This window comes from Solanum lycopersicum, chromosome 5, assembly GCF_036512215.1.
Source record: "Solanum lycopersicum chromosome 5, SLM_r2.1".
NCBI classification, from domain to species: Eukaryota; Viridiplantae; Streptophyta; class Magnoliopsida; order Solanales; family Solanaceae; genus Solanum; species Solanum lycopersicum.
In genome coordinates, this window is record NC_090804.1 from 4,060,855 (window position 1) to 4,086,196 (window position 25,342).

Below are 25,342 nucleotides of genomic sequence, written 5' to 3' on the forward strand. Positions count from 1 at the left end.
AATCACGACTATTGTCACGTAGGCACGCAAGGGGTAATAAATTACTTAAAAAAAAAGATAAAGGGGTAATAGGACCTCATCAAAGATATGGTGTGTCGCAAGGATTTTGGGTATAGGCTAGGGGAGTAATTGAGTATTATCTCATTTATTTATGAATAATATATGAATAATTTTAAAATTTGTATATCTAATTTATCGGTTCAGCTTGGTTATTTTGCGGTTTTTTTTTAGTAAAATCAAAATCAAATCAAATAATATTGATTTTTAAAATTTAAAAATCAAACCTACTCACTAAATCAAATATCGATTTTTTTAATTAATTTGATTTGATTAATAATCGTAACCATGAACATCCTTAAATAGAACTAATGTGTAAAAATATTTGCTCTCAAATGCTTATAATATAGATAAATTAATCACTTATACTATCATCTTCTTTAATTATAATCTCAACTGATTGTGAAATTTCTAATCTATTTTCATTGATACTACTATTTATAATTAAAGAGAGAGATATGCTATTAACTTATCTACATACTAGATGCTTGTGAAAGTGCTCGTTATTTTTTCACAAGTTTAATTAAAAATATCTAATAAAAACACTTTATCATGTTTAATTTTGTTTAAATATGCAATTCTGTCATATGAGTTGGGATCCCAATTTGAAGATTTGATTTAAAATTAACATTTGTTTATAAAATCTCCACAAAATTTCAATTTTAAAAACTCCAAAAGTAGGATTTTATTATGATTTTAAATTTTTAAAATTATAAAACTTGATCCATTAATTTAAATTTTGTTAAAAGGATTCATAATTTTATATAATAGGGATAATACTCAATTACCCCTAGCCTATACCCAAAATCTCTACGACACACCTTATCTTTGATGAGGTCCTATTACCCCCTCCAACTTTTTTTTAAGTAATTTATTACCCCTTGCGTGCCTACGTGGTAATAATAATCTGTAAGGTCGATTTGTTTGTTGAACTGTAACGACCTGTTTAGTCGTTTTGAGCAGCAGATTTTATTTCTGGAAAAACTGTCTTGGTCGACAGATCCCACGACGGACCGTCATTGGGCACGACGGACCGTCGAAGGGGTCTCGTTCCAAAACACTTACAATTCTGAAATTTGGGTACTGAAATCGACTCTCTGAACTTCGTGACGACATGGCAGGACGGACCGTCGTGGACACGACGGACCGTCACAGACTCTTCAAGGAATTGAGTCTCTGAACTCTGTGACAGAAGCAGCAGGACGGACCGTCACAGGCTGCGTAATCCCAAGCTGAGTCGGATTTCTTTAAATGTTTTAAGGGACGTTTGGACTATTCCTGCTATAATTATAAATTTAGTGGGTTAATGTTAATAATTTAACTACTTGAGGGTAAAGGAGATAACCTTGAATTAATTAATGGGTTAATTCATCATCTTTTATAATTAATTATGTGTTAATTAGGGTAAAAGAAAGAGGGTTTGAATAAGAAAAATAGAAAGAACAAGGAGAGGGAAAGAGAACGATCGAGAGAGAGGAGAAACGAAGAGGAAAACAAAACTTTGGGGAATTTGCTTGCTTGATCACTAATCTTCGGTGAAGGTAGGTTATGGTTTTTATGTTATTCATAGTAGACTCTTAATAGTGAATGATATGTGTTGGGTAGTATTATAAAACCTTCTAGTGATGAATAAGCATGATGAGTCTATTGAATCTCTAATCCTAAATTTACCTTGTTAATGATGATGCCTTGGTATAAGAGAAGGCTTGATGAACTAAAGTAATGAGATTGATGATGCCTTGGTATAAGAGAAGGCTTGATGAACTAAAGTAATGAGATTGATGATGCCTTGGTATAAGAGAAGGCTTGATGAACTAAAGTAATGAGATTGATGATGTCTTGGTATAAGAGAAGGCTTGATGAACTAAAGTAATGAGATTGATGATGCCTTGGTATAAAAGAAGGCTTGATGAATTAATAGAATGAGATTAGTGGAGTGGGTGTCACGAACCGACACGTAGAATTAGGGGATCGGGTGTCACGAACCGACACATAGAATTAGGGGATCGGGTGTCACGAACCGACACGTAGAATTAGGGAATCGGGTGTCACGAACCGACACGTAGAATTAGGGAATCGGGTGTCACGAACCGATACGTAGAATTAGGGGATCGGGTGTCACGAACCGACACGTAGAATTAGGGGATCGGGTGTCACGAACCGACACATAGAATTAGGGGATCGGAGTGTCACGTTCCGGCACATAGTAGTAGGGGAGCGGAGTGTCACGTACCGACACAAGAGGAATAAAGATAATGAATCTTGAAATTATGTTAATAAATTTGAATGAAAAGAACCTATATCCCAAATGAGTATGGCGTGGAGACTTGAGTTCTCATAGGTGTGTTTGATGTGGTTACACATGATTTGTGAACTTGTTGCTTTCACCTGTTGAGGAATATGGTTGATTTTTATGTTATTATCTGATATATACTGTTTTCTATTTTGAGTTGGCCGATGATATCTACTCAGTACTTGTGGTTGTACTGACCCCTACTTGTAATTGTTTTTCTTTGTTATTTGTGGAGTGCAGCAAACGTACCGTCATCTTCAACTCAACCGCAACTCTAGTCAGTCTTCGTCACACCAGATTTTAGGGTGAGCTAAAGCTTCTAGCTTGGACTGGATCTTCTTCTTCATGTCTTGATGCCTTGAAGTTCTGGCATAGACTAGCCATTATTTATGTTTAGTTTCTTAGATACTCTTAGCTTTAGTAATTTAAGGATGACTTCCAGATTTTGGGGATAATGATAAGTTGAGTTTTAGAAGTTGATTATTGATTTTGTTAATGAGTTTTAAGTCTTCCGCATTGTTTTTCTATTTATATGGTTGAAATGATTGGGGTTTAGATTGGTTGGTTCGCTCACATAGTAGGATAAGTGTGGGTGCCACTCGCGACCCGTTTTGGGTCGTGACATGAACACGCGTCGGGTCCCACTGTTTCAGCTTTCGATAAAGTTACTTTACACTTTCCAAGTTTGAAAAGTTGGCGTTTACTCTTTTTCAAATTAATTTTACCAAAAAGTAGATGAAGTAGAAAGACGGAAAGTGTTGCATGTGTAGACGGGATCGATTTCAAAGGTTAGAAATTAGATTTCCAACTGAAATTTGATTTTCATTGTTGGATTTTGGGAGTTAATTTTTGGTTGCAGTGTAACATTGAATCGTTCTTATCCATACACAACTTATTCAACTCGGATTTTGTCATAACCCTAACTTTATAAACATTGTCAAAAAAAATAAGAATTAATAATCGACATAAAAAGATGTAACGAATATATTAAATTTTACTTTACCTTTTCAAATCAATGAGCTATTTAACTTGAATGATAATGGATGGAGCTTCTTCAAAAATGAAGAACCATGAACATGGGGTTATTTTTTGAAAAGAGGAAGAAGATGCTTTTGAGAGAAATAATAAGATTTATTTTTGAATTTTTTTTCAAATTGCTTTGACACGTGGCTAACTTTTATTGGTCACTGTTAGCCAAAATCTGCACTCACTCTGCACTCATGCGCTCTACATGGGTGAAATCACGACTATTGCCACGTAGGCACGCAAGGGGTAATAAATTACTTTTTTTAAAAAAAGATGGAGGGGTAATAGGATCTCATCAAAGATAAGGTGTGTCGTAGAGATTTTGGGTATAGGCTAGATGGGTAATTGAGTATTACCCCTATATAATATAGTAACTAGCTATTTTTTATACAATCCTAACCCTCCTTACACACAATCTCTTGAAATTATATGAGTATATCAAAATTCACAATTGTTAATTTAATCTGTAAACTTTATAAAATGATGTGTATTTGAACGTATAATAACACAAAGTCACAAAAATTTATTTTTTTAAAAAGAAAACATAGAAAATGTGATTTTTTTAATACGACACCTTAAATTATTCAAATTGTTCGAAACCTTGCTTATAAATTACCATGTAAATTACTCATTTGACATGATTATGTAATAATCATATAAATTATAAAATTTTAATATTTCAAATCAAAATTATATCTTCTAATGAACCTAATTATTACTAACTTAAATAAAATCATGATTTGAACGGCATTTAAAATTGTACTTTTGTCCTATTTTTTCACATAAATTAAAAAAACAAATGACATATGGTTTATTCCACTTCTGTCCCATCATCATTATTAGTGCTATTTTTTTTTCTCGCTTTTTTGCCCTTGCCTTTTTGTTTTATTATTGTAATTATCCTGTATATTTTGGTAAATATTATCAATTTTATAGACTCTTTCATAACTCCAAAAAAATTGATGACGTGGACATGTGTAAAAATGTCTATATCAAATTAAATTAATTTAATTATTTGATTACTGTTTTACTGTTAAGCTGAGATTGCTTTCAACCATACACGTCGAATGCTGGAAGTTTCGGGTCGGCCCAATTTCTACACCGACTTGACCCATTTACTGTTTGTAATTTCTCTTCAATTGTTTTGATATTTGAATTACGATTCTAAATATATTTATTAAACATAAAAGTCGATTCTAAATTAAAAATTTGTGAACTTCTGTTGTAGTTTCAAATTAATTATGATGATAATTGTATATATAATTAAATATTTATGAAATTTAAACTTTTTTTGTGTTTTTAAATTTCTATTAAGTAATTAAGCTACTTATATAAAATATGTCATATTATACCATAATCTTATGGCTTATTGAATAGAATTAAATGAGATGATATAATTTATGTGGTTGACTTATCTAAATAACGGACACTTAAGAATACACATAATACATTATTTTCGAAACAAATTGATTTAAAAGTATATAATGAAAAAATTTATTGTATATTCGAGAGAACAAATAAAACGAGCCATAATTTAAGCGTATATTTCCTTACCCTATCCTCTCCTCTCACCAAGGAAGAGAGTTTTGAGAAAATCGTACACTTATAAATGTTTAATTTCAATTAAAATATTTCAATATTTATTTGCATCAAATATTTACATTAAATCAATAACTATATATTTTATGTATATGTATATAATTATATATACTTACTCGTCAAATTACTTAATTGAATTAATTAAATTATCTGGTAATACATGAATTTATCACATTTATTTAGTAAATTTTAAGTACTTCATTTACTTATATCATTCTAACAACCACTTTAAAATTTATTTATTTTCAATATTTCTCTTATAATATAATTGAAAATAGTCAACAACTTTAATATCATTCTATATATACTTTAGGTAATACATTATTGTTCTTGGCATATGTCACAACATAATATAATGTCCCTATGTATATTTATTATTATAGATCCTAACAATTTGACCTCCCTTTAATTTTTACGTCATCTTAAAATGGAGAAAAATAAAGAAAATATATACATATTTTTTAAAGGAGCAGTCCAATTGTGACACCTAACAAGATTCACTCCAACCACAATTTACTTAAATAAATATTTGATGATTCAGTTTTCTTTATCTTAAATAATAGGGATAATACTCAATTACCACCTAGTCTATACCCAAAATCTCTACGAGACACCTTATTTTTTATGAGGTCCTATTACTCTCTCCATCTTTTTTTTAAAAGTAATTTATTACCCCTTGCGTGCCTACGTGACAATAGTCGTGATTTCACCCATGTAGGGCGCATGAGTGCAGAGTGAGTGCAGATTTTGGCTAACAATGACCAATAAAAGTTAGCCACGTGTCAAAGCAATTTAAAAAAAAATTCAAAAATAAATTTTATTGTTTCTCTCAAAAGCATCTTCTTCCTCTTTTCAAAAAATAACCCCATGTTCATGGTTCTTCATTTTTGAAGAAGCTCCATCCATTATCATTCAAGTTAAATAGCTCCTTGATTTGAAAAGGTAAAGTAAAATTTAATATATTCGTTACATCTTCTTATGTCGATTATTAATTCTTATTTTTTTTTTACAATGTTTATAAAGTTAGGGTTATGACAAAATCCGAGTTGAATAAGTTGTGTATGGATGAGAACGATTCAATGTTACACTGCAACCAAAAATTAACTCCCAAAATCCAACAACGAAAATCAAATTTCAGTTGGAAATCTAATTTCTAACCTTTGAAATCAATCCCGTCCACACATGCAACACTTTCCCTCTTCCTACTTCATCTACTTTTTGGTAAAATTAATTTGGAAAAGAGTAAACGCCAGCTTTTCAAACTTGGGAAGTGTAAAGTAACTTTATCGAAAGCTGAAACAGTGGGTCCCAGTGTGTGTTCAACAAACAAATCGACCTTGCAGATTATTATTGCCACGTAGGCACGCAAGGGGTAATAAATTACTTAAAAAAAAGTTGGAGGGGGTAATAGGACCTCATCAAAGCTAAGGTGTGTCGTAGGGATTTTGGGTATAGGCTAGGGGGTAATTGAGTATTATCCCTAAATAAATTAAAAATATTTTGTTAAACTTTAATCAATTTAAGTCTTTAATTTTACAATTTTCTCAAGCCAACACTTTAGCCCAAGTATAATAATCTCAAATTCAAGTCCATCAAAATCCATTTCAGTCTTTACCTACTGTACATCACATAAAATAGTCACACTTTCTCTTAAATGAATCACTTTATTGTGTAATGCTAACTCTAGTATTGCTTAATTGAACTGACATTAGCTTTTCTGTAGATTATTCATGTAATTGGTGCTTGTGTTCTGTCGAGATACATACGTCGTCAAAAAAATTATTACTTACAAATAGAACAAATCAGAAAAATCGAACCAAATCGATGGTTATGTCTTTTTGTTTGGTATGGTTTGATTTTAGAAATTTAAAAAAAGTCAACTAAACTGGTTTGGTTTTGATTTTAATCAATAACCGATCTAAATGAACTACAAACACCCCTAATTCTACTTATATTCTTGTTAATACTCCATACGTCCCATTTAATAAGTCATCCCTTTCTATAAATAATTGATCCATAATACTTGTCATCTTATAAAATCAATGCATACATTACCACATTCTTTCTTTTTACTCTTATGAGTTATTGGCCTTGAAAAATGAAAATATACATTTGACCAACTTAGAAAAATTAAGTAAATGATTCATGTTTATTGGTTAAATTAATGATCAAAATAAATTAATTTATATTCAATGAAACTTGAGTTTCAAAAAAATTAAATAATGCTAGAAGGGTAAAGTTACATCATTTCTTTTTGTAAGTGCAAAGTGAAAAAATGACATATAAAATGTGACGGAAAATATATTTAGAGTTTAACTGCTATCCACCGACGGTGGACAAAAAAATTACACGGACATTTTATTTTTGGAAATATTTAATTTTTTTAATTAATATATTTTAATATTATTAATATTAAAATAAAAATAATAACATAGTGTTATATGGTAACTTGAATTATAAATTAATTGTATAAATTTAATTAGGATTCTTATTTGTCTTACCAAAAATAAAAAATACATAATTTCTTGTGTTTTCTTAGTTGTATTAACGTTCTTCTTTTTCTACATAAACCATTGAAGCAACCAACTATCCACCATTGAAGCAATTTGAAACAATTATCATGGTAGCGTTTTCCTCGTATATCTTTTTTTACATAACTTATTAAGTCTTTTACGCAACATGAATAAACGTTTCAAAGAAATATTCTTGTTTTAATGTATGAAGAAATTTATGTTTTGTAGTGATGAAGATATTTAAAGAATACGTTTAAGAACTTTTTAGCAAATTGAAGAAGTTCAATACATTAGCCATGAAAAATATTTAAAATTTTAAAGCTAACTTACCCTATCAGTCTAATATCTAATAATTGTGTATTGCAGGAAACTTTTGAAATCTCTAATTTAGAAGAGCAAAATGCAGAAGGAATTGAAGATTCCTTGGAGGATATAGAAAGCAACATGAATGCAGTTGTATCTTTTGTTCCTCAACTAGGTGAGCAAGAATTAAGAGAACCTTACATCGGTATGAAATTTCAATCACTTGATACTGGATTTAAATTTTATCTTGATTATGCTCATCGTAATGGTTTTAGTGTGCGCAAAAATCGAATTAGTAGATCAAGAAAAGATAAATCCATTATTGATCAAGAGTTTGTTTGTTCAAAAGAAGGATTTCGTTCAAAAAAATGTCTTGAGAGTAATAAGCAACGAGATGAGACTAGAGAGGGGTGCAAAGTGATGATATATATGTCCAAGAAAGAAGAAGAAAAGTGGGTTATAGCTAGGCTTGTCTTGAATCATAATCATGAACTTGCTTCTCCTAATAGTCAGAAATTCTTGCGATCAAAAAGAAAAAAATCAGAGGCTCAAAAAAATCTTATTGATCTCTTAAATAATTCTGGTATTCGTCCAAGTAAAATCGCATCAGTGTTAACTACTCAGGCGGGAGGCATAGAGAATCTCAATATAACTGGACGAGATATTCAGAATTATTTGAGCACTAAAAGGCAAAATTGTCTTGAGAAAGGAGATGCACAATTGATGTTGAAATACTTTCAAAAGCGATAATCTGATAGCCCAGGATTCTTTTATGCAATACAAATGGATGTGGAGGGTCATTTAGCTAATTGTTTTTGGGTAGATGCTAGGTCTAGGATAGCTTACAAGAATTTTGGAGATGTTGTCCTATTTGATCCTGCATACTTGACAAATAAATATAAGATGCCTTTTGTTCCATTTACCGGAGTTAATAACCATCACCAATCCATTTTATTTGGATGTTCTCTTCTTTGGGATGAAACGGAAGAAACTTTTCAGTGGTTACTTCATACTTGGCAAGAGGCAATGTTTGGTATTTCCCCTCGTACAATAATCACAGATCAAGATGCTGCAATAACAAATGCAGTTGCAAAGGTGTTCCTGAATAGTGCACACCATTTTTGTATGTGGCACATTGAGAAGAAGATTCCTGAATATCTAAGTCATGTTTTTCATGCATTTGATGATTTTAAAAATAAGTTTAGTAAGTGTTTACATTGTACAACAACTCCTGAGGAATTTGAAATTGCTTGGATCGATATAATGAAAATGTACAATTTAGAAGAGCATATTTGGTTGCGTAAGATATACACCATTCGCGAGAAATGGATTCCAGCATATGTGTGAACTACTTTTTGTGCCGGAATATCAACAACTCAAAGAAGTGAAAGTATGAATAAATACTTTAAAGATTATCTTAACTCTAGTACGCCAATGAGTGTATTTGTGACGCAATATGATAAAGCTGTTGACGCTAGGTATGACAAAGTAAGGGAGAAGGATTATAAGACAAAGCATTCAAAGGCTATCTTGAAAACATTATATCCAATGGAGGATGAAGCAGCCAAAATATATACCAGAAAAATATTTCAAAAATTTCAAGAAGAGTTAACTCAATCTCAAAAATTTATTTCAGAAAAAATTGAGGTTCAGGATGGGATACATATTTATAAAGTGCATTTGTTTCAGAGAGAAACACCGACATATATTGTTAGGTTGAATCTTGAATTAAAGAATGCTACTTGTTCTTGTCATAAGTTTGAGTTCATGGGAATTTTGTGTAGACATGTGCTTATGATATTTATAAAGAAACAGATTCACTCGCTTCCACCATGTTATTTATTGGATCGATGGACAAGGTATGCAACTACAGAAAAAGCTAATGACATTTCAAGTGCAGGATCGCTTGCGTATAATCTGAAGTCTTCTACTATATGGTTTAATAACATTATGACACATTATCTTGGGCTCTCTGAACGAGCTACTCGTTCAGAAAAGCATTATAAATTTACATATCAGAAATTGTTGCAACTAAGTAAAGAACTTGATGAACTTCCATATGAGGATAATGATAATGTTTGTGATGATCAAGTTAACGAGTCAAATAATGATTTGAACTCAAGTGAACAAAGAGAAAAATTTAGTTTGCTTGACCCTCCATGCGTGGCTACTAAAGGACGTCCTCGTTCTTTGAGAATGAAAAGTGGTTTAGAAAGTTCTCAGAAGGTTAAAAGAAGCTCTTCGCTGAAATCAAAAAGAGAAACCAAAATCAGAAAAAAAGGCAAAGGAGTAAGGTAATTTTATAGTTTGATCTTTAATTTAATGTGAATTCATTGAATAAATCACATATTTCAATTATTTGCTTAATTTTCAGTTCACACATTAATGTTGAAAAGGAATTCAATAGCAGGGAAACAATCATTAATGCAGATCCTACAATGGTAAGGTTTTATTTTGATAAATTATGTGAATTTTGACTAAGACTTATTCTTATGTATCATTCTCTTTTTAGCTAACAATTTTTTCTTTTATTTAATCATTTTTAAAGGAATTCTCAGCATATTCAGAACCTTTTGAAGGGCAAAGTGGTCGTGCTGATTCATATCCAACCTCATTTATGGTGGGTTTATTTTACTGCGCTTGTATGTATTTTATTTATAGCATATATGCATTTGTAAACAATTACTGTTTCAGGATTTGATGAGAGCAACTTCGTATCCATATCAAAGAGGTTTCTAATCTACAAGGTGACTTGGAGTTTGTGGAATTTAAAACTATAAAGGATGTCTAGAGAGACAATTATTCAAAATTCATTTTGTTCTGTTTTCTTTCTTTGGCAGAATATAAATCCAGGGATATTTTTTGTTCAAGACTTTTTTTTCTTTTAAGTTTACATACAATAACTCAGAGTTTTAGCTTTAGTTTTTTTTGTTGATTGTGTTTTTATTCATAGTGAATTAGTTACTCTTTTATGCCTTCATATATGTTAGCAAGGATACTCCACTCTCTGATACATAGCAGCAGCAATAACAACGTATAGCAACAAAAAATTTTCACCGAAAGAATAAAATTTGTAACCAAGAATGCAATTGTGATTAAATCATGGGCCGTATTTAATAGTGTTTGATTTTGTTTGCTTACTCTTATAAGTTTGAATATGTTGATTTTGTTGCACTTTATGTTTCTGGAATAGTTTCATATTAATATTTTGCTAGCATTGCTTCAATGGCAACAAGTACCGGTTCTTATAAAAAAAAATAATATGTTGGCAATGATTTTCTTTGAAGGATTGAAGTGCTTTCCAATAAGAAAACACAAGAAATTATGTATTTTTTATTTTTGGTAAGACAAATAAGAATCCTAATTAAATTTGTACAATTAATTTATAATTCAAGTTACCATATAACACTCTGTTATTATTTTTATTTTAATATTAATAATATTAAAATATATTAATTAAAAAAATTAAATATTTTCAAAAATAATATGCCCGTGTAATTTTTTGTCCACCGTCGATAGATAGTAGTTAAACTCATATATTTAATCGACTCGCGCAACTCCCAATGCAGCAAATCTAAAAAACTGAGTTAAGGTGTAAACATGTTGTATTTAACTATATCTAGTAGTAGTATTTTTTTTCCACTTTAATAAATTAACATGTTGTATTTAACTATATCTAGTGGTAGTAATTTTTTCCACTTTAATAAATTACAATATTTTCTATAGAATAATAAATATAAGGATATAAATCACTGTAAACTTGTCGGGTGCATTTAAACAGATCCAACAAATTCAAACTAAGATAAATAATAAAAAAAGATTTTAAGGAACACCTTTTATGGATGATATTTTTTTTCAAGCCTATAATTGTTCAAAGAATGAGAAATGATTTTTAAAACAGTTATAAAGAAAAAAAAATGTAAATAATATTTTTTATGTACTTGTCAGATTATAAAATTATAAATCAATTATTTTCTAGAGCGTCATCATCTTTTTTAATATCAAGATATTAACAATTCTTAATAGAGTGACGAAATTAGTAGAGAAATGTTCCTTCCATAACTGAAGTTTTAATTATGAGTTTTGGGTATGTACTTTCTTTTTTGATTGGAGCGTTTTCTCCGAATAAACACTATATGACATAAATTTAAATTAGTTAAGCTTCAATATACATATAGAGTGCATTTTTATATTACTACTCTCTTCTGTTTTAATTTGTTTGTTCTACATTTATTTTTAATTCTCTTTTTAGAAAAATAAAATATTTCTTTGTTTTTTGTTTGATATTCTTTAAAATATTTCTACCAACTTCATTATTTTCATTTTTCTATGTCATTTTTTCATTTCTTTCTCTTGACAACTTTTCTCTTTTTCCTTTAATTTTTTTCCCACAAAAAATTAGTTATATCTTATATAAGAGAAGTTCCACACCTATTGGAGAGCACAAATAGACTCTTTAATTTGATCAATCATCCCCTCTTTTTCTCTTCTTTAATTTTCCAAGAAAAAAAATATACCAACAACAACAACAATAAATGGTCATGTATATAAAAAAATTCTTCAAGAAGGATTCTTCTTCTTACAACAAAGAAAAATTGTTGTTACATGATGAAAAAAGAAATGGTTGTTGTATTTACTTCAACAATATTCAAGATTTTGCTAAAAAAGCAATTGAAATGGGTAAAAATGATCCAAGAAAAATCATTTTTTCATTAAAAATGGGATTTGCTTTATTTTTTGTGTCTCTTCTTATTTTCTGGAAGGAACCATTTCCAGAGATTGCTCAGTTCTCAATATGGGCAATTTTAACAGTTCTTATTATGTTTGAGTTCACCATAGGTACTAAACTTTGACATCCCTATTTAAATTATATATACTGACAGTCAGTGTAATTAATTTTTTCTGCTTTATCATTGTAATTTAATATGTCAGAGATATATGTGTGGTCATATTAGAAGTGATAGGATCGAATTAGGAACAAGATGGGAGTAGTCTTCGTTGTGGATACGATACAAGATACAAAATTGAAATAATTCAGATATGTGATGAGAAGAATGCATCGGGGCATGCCCTAGTGAAGAGGATCGGAGTGATAAGTTGGCTATAACAGATATAAGGAGAGATAGAGGTAAACTGAAAAAAGTCTTGAGGAGATCTAGTTAAGCAAGACATGGTCATTTAGCTTACTGAGGACATGATCGCAGATAACAAAAATATGGAGTGATAAGTTGTCTATAATAGATATAAGGAGAGATAGAGGTAAACTGAAAAAAGTCTTGAGGAGATCTGGTTAAGCAAGACATGGTCTATTTAGTTTACTGAGGACATCACAGTAGATAACAAAAATATGAGAGTCAAGAATTAGGATAGAAAGTTAGTAAGTTGAGTGCGGTCTAGTTTCATTTATTGTTACTCATTTACAATCTTATACTTCGATTTTAGTATTATCTGGATATTTCGTGCTTCATTGTTGCTAGTTGCAACATGATATTTTTGCTACTATAATTTAACTGTGACACATAAATTGAGATAACGAGAATGTAAATGTTTTTATTTTTGGCAGGAGGAACACTTATTAAAGGATTTAATCGTGGTTTGGGTACATTATTTGCTGGGATGCTTGCTTTCATCTTTGCTCAATTAGCATTATGTGCTGGAGAATGGGAAAAAGTTGTATGGGTTTTCAGTATTTTTATCGTAGGTAATTAATTAAACTTTCTAGTAGCATAGATCCTCGTAAGAATTTAATTTATATACACCATATATAATAGGACAAATTTTTTATGAAAAGAGCTGGTCTGGTAAGCCCCTAGACCACGTACTTGTGGGCTAAGATGAATATTTTTTGGCCCACATAAAAAGTGAGTCAGTCCGATCTGGTCCATCAAATTTTAAAGTCTGTATGAATTAACACGGATCAGATGTTATTAATTAATGTCATTTACTTATTTATTTTGCAGCATTTTGTGGAACATATTTGAAGTTATATCCAACAATGGCACCATATGAATATGGATATAGAGTATTTATTTTGACATATTGTATTCTCATTATGGCTGGAAATAGGACTGGAGGATATAATGTGGCAATTTTAACTCGTTTAGCCCTAATTGCTCTTGGTGCTTGTATTTGCTTGATTATTAATATTGGTATTTGCCCTATTTGGGCTGGTGAAGATTTGCATCGATTGGTCGTTAAGAATTTCATGGATCTTGCAACGTCTTTAGAAGGTATATATATATATCGATATAAAAAAATTTCATATTTCTGAAGAACGACTTATATAATACTTTCTATTCTATTTTTTTTTTTTGGGTAGGTTGTATTGATGGATACTTAAATTGTGTTGAGTGTGATGAATCTACAAATCACTCGAACTATAATGGATACAAATCGGTCATCGAATCTACAACTCGAGAGCAAACATTGGTACGTATGGATAATTATATTTAGTATTAACAAACTATAGTTAGTGATGAATTATCGTAAAATTATATTAATTATACAAGTAATTAGCGATGAAATTCAAAATTTGTATATGTTTGAACAGCTTGGATTTGCTATTTGGGAGCCACCTCATGGACGTTATAAAATGCACAAGAATCCATGGAGAGATTTTGTCAAATTAAGCAGTGAATTGAGGCATTGTGCATTCATGGTTATGGCATTACATGGATGTATCCAATCAAAAATTCAGGTCTTATTCTCTAATTAACTGGTGTCGTCATATCTCTATATCGTTCTTAAAAAATGTGTTATTTTTGAAAAATTTGACACATAAAACTGATTCAGAATTTTCATTTAAAAAACAAACAAACATATTATTACTAAAAAAATGAACTCCAAAGTCCATTTTTTAAAAAGAAAAAAAAACTTGTTAAGATAGGTTTTTTATTGTTTTTTTTTTAGTAGAACGAAGCCAAGAAAAACTTGTGTTTATCTATATGCATAACAAATGTATTCACCTTATTATATACAAATAATATAATTTTCTGACAGAGTTATTTAGACGAATCCCTAGATCCCCACATTATCACGTATCTGATATCATTTTTGGAAATCCAATCAACCAACATAGGGAAAGAAAAAATCAAAATATTGCTTAATTTTTGCATCCATCCTCCATTTTCGATGGAGACATGAAAAGAGGTCGAAATAATTTTTATATTTTAACGGGTTATTTACCATAATACTAAGATTGTCAAATTAGGATCACTATAAACATTCACATGTTATTATATGTATCATGTTAATATGATAGTAAAAAAAATATCATTATTTACTGAATTATTTAGGTTATAAAATTAGAATAACTAGAGTTATATGTTGTTGAAATTAAATTCTTAAATATATTTGCAGGCACCACCAGATAAGAGGAAGGTTTTTCAAAATGAGCTTAAAAGAGTCGGTATCGACGCTACAAATGTTCTACGTGAGCTAGGAACAAAATTACATAAAATGGAAGCGCTAAATAGTCATGAAAATATCCTAAAAGAAGTACATGAGACAGCACAAAATCTTCAGAAAAAAATAGACAACAAGTCATATCTCTTAGTCAACTCAAAAAATTGGGAAATTGGAAAACCAAATATTAATTTTGATGATTCATCAAATTATGAAAATGGTAGTAGTGAAAATTTGCCATTAAATTTTCAATCACTTAGTGAAACAGCCATTGACATAAGGGATTTGCATACTCCACAATATCCAAAAGATGAATTGGTCACAAAGTCCATGTTATTCAACAAGCAAAATCATTGGCCTTCATGTCTCTCAATACTTGATGGTGAAGAGATTGATACAATTGATGAAATTGAAACTTATTTAAGTGCTAGTGCTTTGTCTTTGGCTACTTTTGCTTCACTTCTCATTGAATTTGTTGCAAGGCTACAAAATGTGGTTGATTGTTTTGAAGAATTAAGTCAAAGGGCAGAGTTTAAAGAGCCCATTAGTGTAAAGAGTTAGAAGAATTTATCAAGTACTCCTTCATCGTTAACTAGATGTTTCAGATTCGAATTTCCTTGAGTATGGAGTCGTCTTTGTTAAGAAGCGCTTTTTCCAAAATGGGATTTTTCAGCGCGAATTTGAATCTAATCGAACTCCAATGTAAATATTGAACACCAAATGAAAATAATAACTCTTTATCAAGTATGTTCATGATGAAATAAGTTTGTGTGATATTATATAGGCAAAAATTGTCTTTTGTTTTATAGTTGTGTAAGGAGGAAAGAAGTTTAATTAGAAACATGAAATATGTATGTTGATGTATATATGAGGTATCTCTTTTATCGTGTATATATATATATACACACACTCGAGGCAAAAAAAATATTAGTAGTAATATCAAATTGCTCAGCTCTTATCATTAATTTTTAAGTTATGATTTGATTCTTCTTTCTACATTGAGATATAAAGAGAAATGGTTAATGAATGAGTCATAGTGCATTTGAGACTATAGTAATAAGGAGATCCTTTTGTAATGTTCTATACGAGATTTGATGATATTATATCAACACATTATTTTTGAGATGAAAAGAATAAAAAATATCGTTAATTTATCAAAAATGACTAAAATATTCTTTTTTAACCTTTTAATCGGTAGTTGCTTTTAATATTTTTTCGCTCAAATGTAACCTTATATAACTAACAAACTAAACTAATATAAATCTTGAATTTTAATTACTTTTTAAATTTTTTTTAACTTAGATAAGTACCATCACTTTTGTATTCGAATTAACCTCATCAAGTCATTGTCATTAATTAAGAGAGAGAATTATTTGGCTTATTTTAAGATTTGGAGGTCATTTGAGACTTAAGAGAGGCTCTTTAATCATTTTATCAATTTTTCTCACAGTAGTTGTATATTGTGTGTGGTCAAAGAAACATATGACTTAATCAAGGAGAAAAATGAAATTAATATGATAAATAAAATGTGACTTAATCAGTTGAGCTTTTCTTTGCTTGGTATCACAAATTATTTGATTTGAAAGATCCAAATGAGTAGCCAACGATCTCTAAATGGTCAATGCTTGACCTCTAACGTATTAGGACGTCTGACATTTTTCAAATAAATTCGTACGAGTTCTTATATTAACGTAATCCAAAAGTTATTATAAAGAAAGTAAATAAATTTACACATGATAGAGACTGCATAAGACCAAATTTACTTATTTTTGTTGTTTTCGCCAAAAGCAATTTAAACGTGAAAGTTATTTAAAGCGCCAAAACTTCTTACAAAATAGATTGGTAGTTGGAGTTCAAACATGTCGGCGCACAACATATGTTTAAATATAAATAAAACATCCAAACTATTATTCATTCTATTACTATACGGAGAATCTAATCAACCAACTGAACTACTGAAATCGAACCTCCGCTTAATTTAAAAGTGGGCTTGTTTATTTGCTTGCTTAACAGGCCCAATTGGTTTTAGCCATCTTAAGCCCAAGTAATCTTGTTGGGCCTAAATGAAAAGCGACCCATCTAAACATTACATTGTCATTTCATCAGTAGGCAAATATCTCTCTTTTCCATTTCTAACTCTTTCTCACTCTCTCTCTAGATTTTGACGAAATTCAAGCTCGAATCTCAGGCGAACGGCGGCAAAATTTCCACCGGTAACGATCTGTTTTCCTCCTCTTTGGGCAGATTTCTTATCATTTTCCGGCATAAACAGAAAAAACATGCATTAAAGAATCGATTTTTCTTTGGTAAGAGAGTGTTTGTGGAGCTTAATTGGTTCAATTTGGAACAAGCTGTTAACATCTTTCTAGTTTAAGTTATTTTTAGCTTAAATATTTGATTCCTAGGTGGTATTTGTTTTGTATATTTTCTTATTGGAATTCGCTAGGGATTTTGTCTAGATCTCAGATTTGGAGGTATGTTATGTTAGTAAATTGAGCGTTCCATTCGATTATTTTCCTGTTTTATGCGCTGGATTTGTTTTGGATCTGGCTGGTCAGATGAAAATTTGATTTTTTGGGTGGATTTAGGTCGGATGCTTTTGTAGTTTTGCTATAGTTGTTTGTGGATTCACATTTCGGAATTGTTTGATTGAAGTTTGGTGTTTGCAGCTCTAACAGAATCTTGAGAGGATGGCAATGGTAGATGAGCCATTGTACCCGATAGCTGTGTTAATAGATGAACTTAAGAATGATGATATCCAATTGCGGTTGAATTCTATTAGGAGGTTATCAACTATTGCGCGTGCACTCGGTGAGGAAAGAACCAGAAAGGAGTTGATCCCTTTTTTGAGTGAAAACAATGACGACGATGATGAAGTGTTGCTGGCAATGGCAGAAGAGTTGGGCGTGTTTATTCCTTATGTTGGAGGTGTGGAGCATGCTCATGTTCTTCTCCCACCTCTAGAGACCCTTTGTACAGTTGAGGAGACCTGTGTGAGGGATAAAGCTGTGGAGTCATTGTGTAGAATTGGATCCCAGATGAGGGAGAGTGATTTAGTTGATTGGTTCGTCCCACTTGTGAAGGTTTGACTATGACTATTACCATTGTTTGCTCCTTCATTTTTATGACATTAGGGTAGTTACGCAAACATACAAAGACCTTTACTTGCTTGCAATCCCTAATATAATTCTAACATGTGAAACTCTGAATGTCACCCATATATGTTTTTATCTTTTCACTTGCAATCTCTAATATAATTCTAGTCTGTGAAATTCTGAACATTACTCGTATGTATATTTTTTTGTCTTTTACTTAATATCATGGTTTGTGATTCGTCAAATGCTTATACATCTTCCTATTCTTTCCAATCACTAGAGGCTAGCAGCTGGTGAATGGTTCACAGCAAGGGTTTCTGCATGTGGGCTCTTTCATATTGCTTACTCAAGTGCCCCAGAAATGTTGAAAGCAGAGCTTCGGTCTATTTACAGCCAATTGTGTCAAGACGACATGCCTATGGTGCGAAGGTCGGCTGCTACAAACTTGGGGAAGTTTGCTGCTACAGTTGAATCTGCTTACCTGAAGAGTGACATCATGTCAATATTTGATGATCTTACCCAGGATGGTAATATATTCACTTATATTTAGCAACTTATGACTAGAGAGGGTCTATCCAAATTTCTCTCTTTTAAAGGTTTCTAAGTTAGTTTCACTTTATGAAGTTGTTGCTTTTTAAGTTGATATTACTTTATATAGCCTATTTCTTACAGCAATAAAATAATTATTTTTGGTTAAATGTGAAGTTCCTTTAGGATGCGTTTTAGTGTGGAATCAATTGTCGGTTTTCTAGTGTTTTTTTTCTCAAAACATATTTTTGTTGCTTATCTAATGTCTTCTGATTCCAGATCAGGATTCTGTGCGCCTATTAGCTGTTGAGGGCTGTGCTGCACTTGGTAAGCTGTTGGAGCCCCAGGACTGTGTGGCACATATCCTGCCTGTCATTGTCAACTTCTCTCAGGTACTCTCTAGTTTGTGTTTGAACTTTGGAGTCGTGCTGTCCTGACTCATGCAGATCCTTGAAATCTCGCACCTTGCACCATGCTTTAGATTCTTTTGTTCACTTATAAAAATAATTCCATCATGTAACAACTTCTTTTTGATGGTTGATTGAGCTCCTAGTGAAACAATAACTTAATTTCCTAGTAGTTATCATCTTTCATCTAAATAAATATAGTTCTCATATCTTGTCGAATCTCTATTTAATTATGCACATTAGGCGTGCCCTTTGATCTAGAGTGTGTTTCCTCACAAAGATATAGTCCTTAAGTTCTTTGAATGTCACTAAAGTCACGCACACATGGTTTAACAGTTTGCTGTGCTCTGTCATCTTATTCTTCTCCGATGTATGTGATATGGAAAAGAACCGTGTATTCAAATCCTAGCCACTCTCTTCATATGAGCTTTTAGGTAGTAGCATAAGCTCTCTGAATGTTTCCGATGTATGTGATATGGAAAAGAACCTTGCATTCAAATCCTAGCCACTATCTTCATATGAAGCATTTAGGTAGTAGCATAGGGTTAGACTAGGTGAGCCTATCTAAAATATGATGGGGATCATAAATTTATTTTGGTGTATTGCTTGCCGTTTTTCCACAAGCTGTCTGAGTAGGGGAATGAGAAAAGAATCATGGATGAATTGCTTGAGTATAGGCTCATTTAGGTGAAGCCTTTATGCTAAATCTTGGTGGTTCAGTCACCTTGTTAAGTTAGAGTGAGTTTGTTCCAAAATAAGCTTTACAGGATGAATGTGATATGATGGGTCTTCATTACAGTCTTTGTACATTTTTACTTTGTTTACAGTATGAAATATACGAATAAGTCTTAACATAGTAACACAATATGATTCCAGAGAACGCTTGGTGCACTTGCCTTCATTTGCTAGCGGAAAGTACAGTTGTAGGAGTAAAAAATAGGTAAAAAAGCGCTAAAACTGAAGGATTAAACCTTTCGGTGATCCATTATATTGGTTTAGCCTTGATAAAAGAACTTACTGTAGGTGTCATTATTAAAGTTTTGTGATAATATTGAGTACTATTATAGTAATGATCCTCTCTGTCTTGAAGAATCTACATATTTTGGATGGAAATTTCATTTGTTCATAATTTGTGTTTTTCTCCTAATAACCAGGACAAGTCTTGGCGCGTTCGATACATGGTTGCTAACCAGCTGTACGAACTATGTGAAGCTGTTGGGCCAGAGCCCACTAGGTACTTTCTCAACTTAAATATGTGATACTTCAAGAATATTTACCATATGATGTCTATCTATGGAACCCATATTGTACCTGATTCTTATCATTTTATGGCTGTTTTCAGTTAATTTTGTTCTGTAAACAGCGACAACAAACCAGTGAAATCCCACCAAGTGGGGAATTTTAATCTAGGTTTACTTGGTATGTTGAACCTTTCACATACTTGGATAGACATACACTGTTGTACGTCCATTATGCTCTATTCGTTGACCTAAATGTCCTCCTCTGAAGTGGATCTGGTGGAATGAAGTGATAAGCTATTACAAGGGAACCACAACCGCTTTCGTTCAGATGCGCCAGTACATTTAGGGTCTTGTCTTGGTTGACGAGTTCTGTAATTTGGCCAATGTCGACTCTGCCCCCCACCAAATTAAAAAAAAGAAAAAGAAAAAGAGAAAACTAATGCCTGCGAGTTCTGTTGGCCAAGTGGGTCTTAACAAGGACACTTCTTTTCCATGAATACTTTGTTAACCTCTTTGATAGTATTTTTTCAATGAACAACGGGAAGGGCAATTGACTGAGGAGCTCCATGATATAAATTAGTAGTAGTTTAGGAACATATTGATTTTGTTTAGACCAAGGACTTTTTTATAATTGATGTATCATTGTTAAAGTAAAAATTAATTTTGAAAACATGCAATATACTCTAGTCCCTGAAAGTTCTATTCATCACATATTGGACTGTTGAGTCATAATGTTTAATCAGTAGAGAAATATGCTGTTCATTCCCTGTTCATGCTTCTCTATGTTTCTGCCAATGAATCACTCTCTCTTCACACCAAACTGTTTATTTTTGAAAATTCGAGATCTTCGCTGTTATGTCTGATTGTGTCTGACCATGGTCTAGGACGGATTTGGTGCCTGCCTATGTCCGTTTGCTTCGAGATAATGAAGCTGAAGTTCGCATAGCTGCTGCAGGAAAAGTAACCAAATTCTGCAGAATTCTTAGTCCCGAGCTTGCGATTCAGCATATTCTTCCCTGTGTGAAGGTATATGCCTGATATATTTCCTGTTTAGGAGCTTCATTTTGCATTATTGGTTCCTATTTATCCTCTAATATGTATTTGTGTTTGACAAATGTTATAGGAATTATCATCAGACTCTTCACAACATGTCAGATCTGCTTTGGCTTCCGTTATAATGGGGATGGCTCCTGTTTTGGGAAAGGTGAGGTGCATTAGCTTCTAGATATGGAAAATATTGATAATGCATTTTTACGATGGATGGTAGATGCATTGTAGGAAGGTCCGGAAACTGTGGTATGTCATATACTAATGTTATGCGTTGCTGAAGATAATCTCTATCTTGGGAAAGCTTTTCACATCATGCAATGCACATCCGTTTTTGATTGAAGCATTAAGATTTGCCTATAAAATAATTGGACTTCTATTTTTTGCGTTTGATGCAGGATGCAACCATTGAACATCTTCTTCCAATATTTCTTTCCCTTCTGAAGGATGAGTTTCCCGATGTGCGCCTGAACATCATCAGCAAGCTTGATCAAGTCAATCAGGTTGGTGAACGATCACACATTTTACCTGTGGTCTGCAATTAATTATGAGACTAGTGAACTGTTTGCTGCTTGATTTTGGAACTGGCTAGGCACATGTTGTGATGTGTATTGTAGTGATGCACGAACTCCTAAAATAAAAAGGCAATCAAAATCCTTTTAACATACTGAACTCTATCTGGTATACCATTTTTTGTTCCCTAGTATTCTCAGTGTTTTCCTAGTGTGTTCCGATTACTGTACTATCTGTTGTTACTTGCTGTATTTTCTTCTTTCTCCTTCTTCTTGTACCTAGATTTCCTGCACTTGGGCCTTCTAGTCCTTTTGTAAAATTTGACATCACGAATCTCCGTGTTGTAGCTGCTTGCACTTTGCGTTGGTTCCTAGCACTCAACTTTCAAATTTTTTATTTATTAATTAGTATATTTTTGTAGTTTAGTTTTAATTCTTTCCTAATTCTCAAGTTCTCTCAATGTTACAGGTGATTGGAATTGATTTATTGTCCCAATCTCTGTTGCCAGCTATTGTTGAGCTGGCAGAGGACAGGCATTGGCGAGTCCGTCTTGCAATAATAGAATACATACCTCTATTGGCAAGTCAATTGGGCATAGGATTTTTTGATGATAAGCTGGGTGCTCTTTGCATGCAATGGTTACAGGACAAGGTTGGTATTCGATAAACTGGCTGTTAGATATTTATATAAAATTGATGAACCATAAAACTTTGATCTAGGTGCATGAGAAGCTTCGTTGAGAACTTATTTCTATCTTTCTCAGTCTCTCTCTTCCACTTTCTTTCTTAATGCAAATGGAGAACGAGTTGGAACGTTTTCTGGAGTGGAATTACCCCCAACTTTTCCGTGATAGTTACTTTACTTTTTTTTTTGTTATCTATTGATGAATGTGAAAAGGCAATTTGCTTTTATCAATCAGTTGATGGGACAATATCTCTGCCACTGATATCTTCCTTGCCGATTCTTTGATGCAGGTTTATTCAATTAGAGATGCTGCTGCTAATAACTTGAAGCGTCTTGCAGAAGAATTTGGTCCAGAGTGGGCAATGCAGCATATAATTCCTCAGGTTTGCTTGGCGTGTGATAATTTGGATTGCTAATTCTCTTCCATGATATCTTTTTAAAAATCAAACAAGTTCAGTGAGGCATATAAGATATAGCTTCTCTTACTACATGAAGTTGATGGGACCAAGGTGCCATGAGTAGAGGAGAAGGGTAGAGTTGATCACTCTTTTGATAGTTTTGAATTGTATGTATCTATGCCCCAAAATTCTTATTAAAATCTGCATTGCCCTTCCCTGACTTTGAGAAACTCATTATAGTCAATCATACGCTGGTTTCCTTCCATCTTTCTCCTGCTATCTGGAGAGGTGAAAACTGAAGATTTCAGGAAAGGAATTAGGTGTGCACCTGTCCATCCTTCTATTTAGGAAGTTTACCTCTTAGGCTGAGAATTAGAGATGGAAAATAATTCTCCATGGCCTCGTAGAGTCTTAAGCTCCAGCTTTTGCCATGATCGATTCCAATTTTGTTCTTTGTCTCAGTTAGAGATGTCTTATTTTGCAGGTCTTGGATATGACTACCAGTCCACATTATTTGTATCGAATGACTATTCTTAGATCAATTTCATTGCTTGCACCAGTAATGGGCTCTGAGATAACTTGTTCTAAGTTGCTACCTGTGGTTGTTACTGCTACAAAGGATAGGTAATTTTTCTTTCTCAGTGTTTAACTGGTTCTGTACCTCAAGTCCTTGAACTAATCAAAAGTTTTATCTAATTCCAGAGTGCCCAACATTAAATTTAATGTGGCAAAGGTGTTGCAATCCCTTGTACCTATTGTTGACAACTCGGTGAGAATCCTCTCCTCATTTCTTGTTTCTTGGTTGCTTATACTTGGTTTGTTTTGGGAAATGAGTGAGCTCCTCTAAAAGTTACACTCTTCTACAAAGTTACATTCTCAAAAAGCTAAGATTCCAAAGCTTCTCTGATAGTTTTCCTATAATCTAACTGTCTGTGGTAATTTCAATTGTCTAGGTGGTGGAGAAAACCATTCGGCCCAGTTTAGTAGAGCTAGCCGAAGACCCTGATGTCGATGTTCGCTTTTATGCCAATCAAGCACTCCAGTCGATCGATAATGTCATGATGTCAGGTTAGAGAAGCTAAACATTGTCAGGTGAGAGTAGTACAAATCTCTCTTCTAATCCCTCTTCAGTAGTCTTGGATTATGCTCTCACACGAAGAAGCAAAAGGGGAAAGGTACAATGTAAAATGCATCGTGTTGAGCTTGGTGTCGTATATTGTTGTTACTAATTCTTTTGTAGGATTCGGCATTCAAGATGCTGTGACACTAATGAAGACCTGAGTGTTTTTTCATGTAAAGCTGCTGCCATACTTTACTATTTGGATCTGCTAAGCTCAATTTGTATTTGTTTTTGTTAGTCTACTTTTGAGGTTTGAAACTACAACAATTTAGCTGTGTTACTCTAAGCAAATTTGTCGTTATATTAGTGTTTGCGTTTCTTAGCTTAAAAATATTTCTGCACTCCCCCCTCCCCCCATCCCATCTCGTTGTAATTTCTACTTTACGTCGTTTACTATATTTTCTTAGACCCACAAATATGTGGGATGGGTTTTAAGTACTTACCTTGGTTTACATCGAATCACCTTTTGAGGATTAGTGTTTAAATAAGGTTAATAATGTGTATTGTTTAGCTTAGATTAACTGAGATATGAAGAAGCTTGCTTTTTGTGTGTTGTGTAGATGTAAGAAACAGTGTTTTAATGTTAAATTCCCGGGCTTTTATTATGAAGAGCAGAAAAAATTGCCAAAAGATAGGCATTTCGGAAACCTCTCCATCCCTCAAGGTAAGGTAGGGGTAAGGTCTGTGTACACATTACTCTCTCTCTCTCGACCTCGTTTTGGGTATGGATTTTGAATTTTACATAAGCATAATCGAATGGTTGGAAATTTGTGGACTATGTGTCTCTAGACCTCTACCTTCCTCCACATCCACTTAAATACTGTCTTCGAAATCTTTTAAAGCTACTTAAAAAAGCAATTCATTATGATATTTGGTCATGATTTTGATTTGGATTTAGAATGTAACTTTTTTTTTCTTGAATTATGTGGTTTTAAATTAAAGATTTGTAGGATGTATTAAAATATTCTTTTAATTTTGTGGTACTGAATTCTTTTTTAAAAAACAAATTGAAATAAATGAAGTATTTATTTTGTCAAACTGTTTGGCAATAATGTCTTTTTCGTTGTAGTAATTGGTACCCTCAACACAGTACAGTTCTTGGCCTTACATTTTA

The 25,342-nt window shown here is 32.2% G+C and overlaps 4 protein-coding genes across 7 annotated transcripts; all 4 read left to right on the forward strand.

Moving 5' to 3' along the window:
• Nucleotides 1-3,389: 3,389 nt before the first annotated feature.
• LOC138348456 (protein FAR1-RELATED SEQUENCE 5-like) lies at nucleotides 3,390-8,541 on the forward strand. The gene is made up of 2 exons (XM_069297653.1): nucleotides 3,390-3,431; nucleotides 7,855-8,541. The coding sequence occupies exons 1-2, from the start codon at nucleotides 3,390-3,392 to the stop codon at nucleotides 8,539-8,541; spliced, it is 729 nt and encodes a 242-aa protein (XP_069153754.1).
• Nucleotides 8,542-8,574: 33 nt separating this feature from the next.
• LOC138348457 (protein FAR1-RELATED SEQUENCE 5-like) lies at nucleotides 8,575-9,138 on the forward strand. The gene has a single exon (XM_069297654.1). It carries the CDS (start codon nucleotides 8,575-8,577, stop codon nucleotides 9,136-9,138), a length of 564 nt encoding a protein of 187 aa, XP_069153755.1.
• Nucleotides 9,139-12,120: 2,982 nt separating this feature from the next.
• On the forward strand, nucleotides 12,121-15,956 carry LOC101259245 (aluminum-activated malate transporter 9-like). Its single transcript, XM_004238896.4, has 6 exons — nucleotides 12,121-12,630; nucleotides 13,355-13,492; nucleotides 13,752-14,021; nucleotides 14,111-14,220; nucleotides 14,342-14,488; nucleotides 15,151-15,956. Exons 1-6 carry the CDS (start codon nucleotides 12,327-12,329, stop codon nucleotides 15,754-15,756), a joined length of 1,575 nt encoding a protein of 524 aa, XP_004238944.1. The 5' UTR covers nucleotides 12,121-12,326; the 3' UTR covers nucleotides 15,757-15,956.
• A 1,300-nt stretch (nucleotides 15,957-17,256) lies between these two features.
• LOC101259540 (serine/threonine-protein phosphatase 2A 65 kDa regulatory subunit A beta isoform) lies at nucleotides 17,257-24,559 on the forward strand. Of its 4 annotated transcripts, none has more exons than XM_069297798.1 (13): nucleotides 17,257-17,501; nucleotides 17,865-18,278; nucleotides 18,571-18,817; nucleotides 19,098-19,210; nucleotides 20,380-20,459; nucleotides 21,351-21,492; nucleotides 21,590-21,670; nucleotides 21,912-22,016; nucleotides 22,495-22,677; nucleotides 23,001-23,093; nucleotides 23,593-23,732; nucleotides 23,811-23,877; nucleotides 24,062-24,559. In XM_069297798.1, exons 2-13 carry the CDS (start codon nucleotides 17,886-17,888, stop codon nucleotides 24,179-24,181), a joined length of 1,764 nt encoding a protein of 587 aa, XP_069153899.1. In that variant the 5' UTR covers nucleotides 17,257-17,501; nucleotides 17,865-17,885; the 3' UTR covers nucleotides 24,182-24,559. The 4 variants fall into 4 exon arrangements, 3 of the variants coding, with proteins under 3 accessions (XP_069153899.1, XP_004238945.1, XP_019069577.1); XM_004238897.5 differs by having other exon boundaries at nucleotides 17,261-17,408; XM_019214032.3 differs by lacking the exon at nucleotides 17,865-18,278 and having other exon boundaries at nucleotides 17,289-17,408.
• The last annotated feature ends 783 nt before the right edge of the window (nucleotides 24,560-25,342 follow it).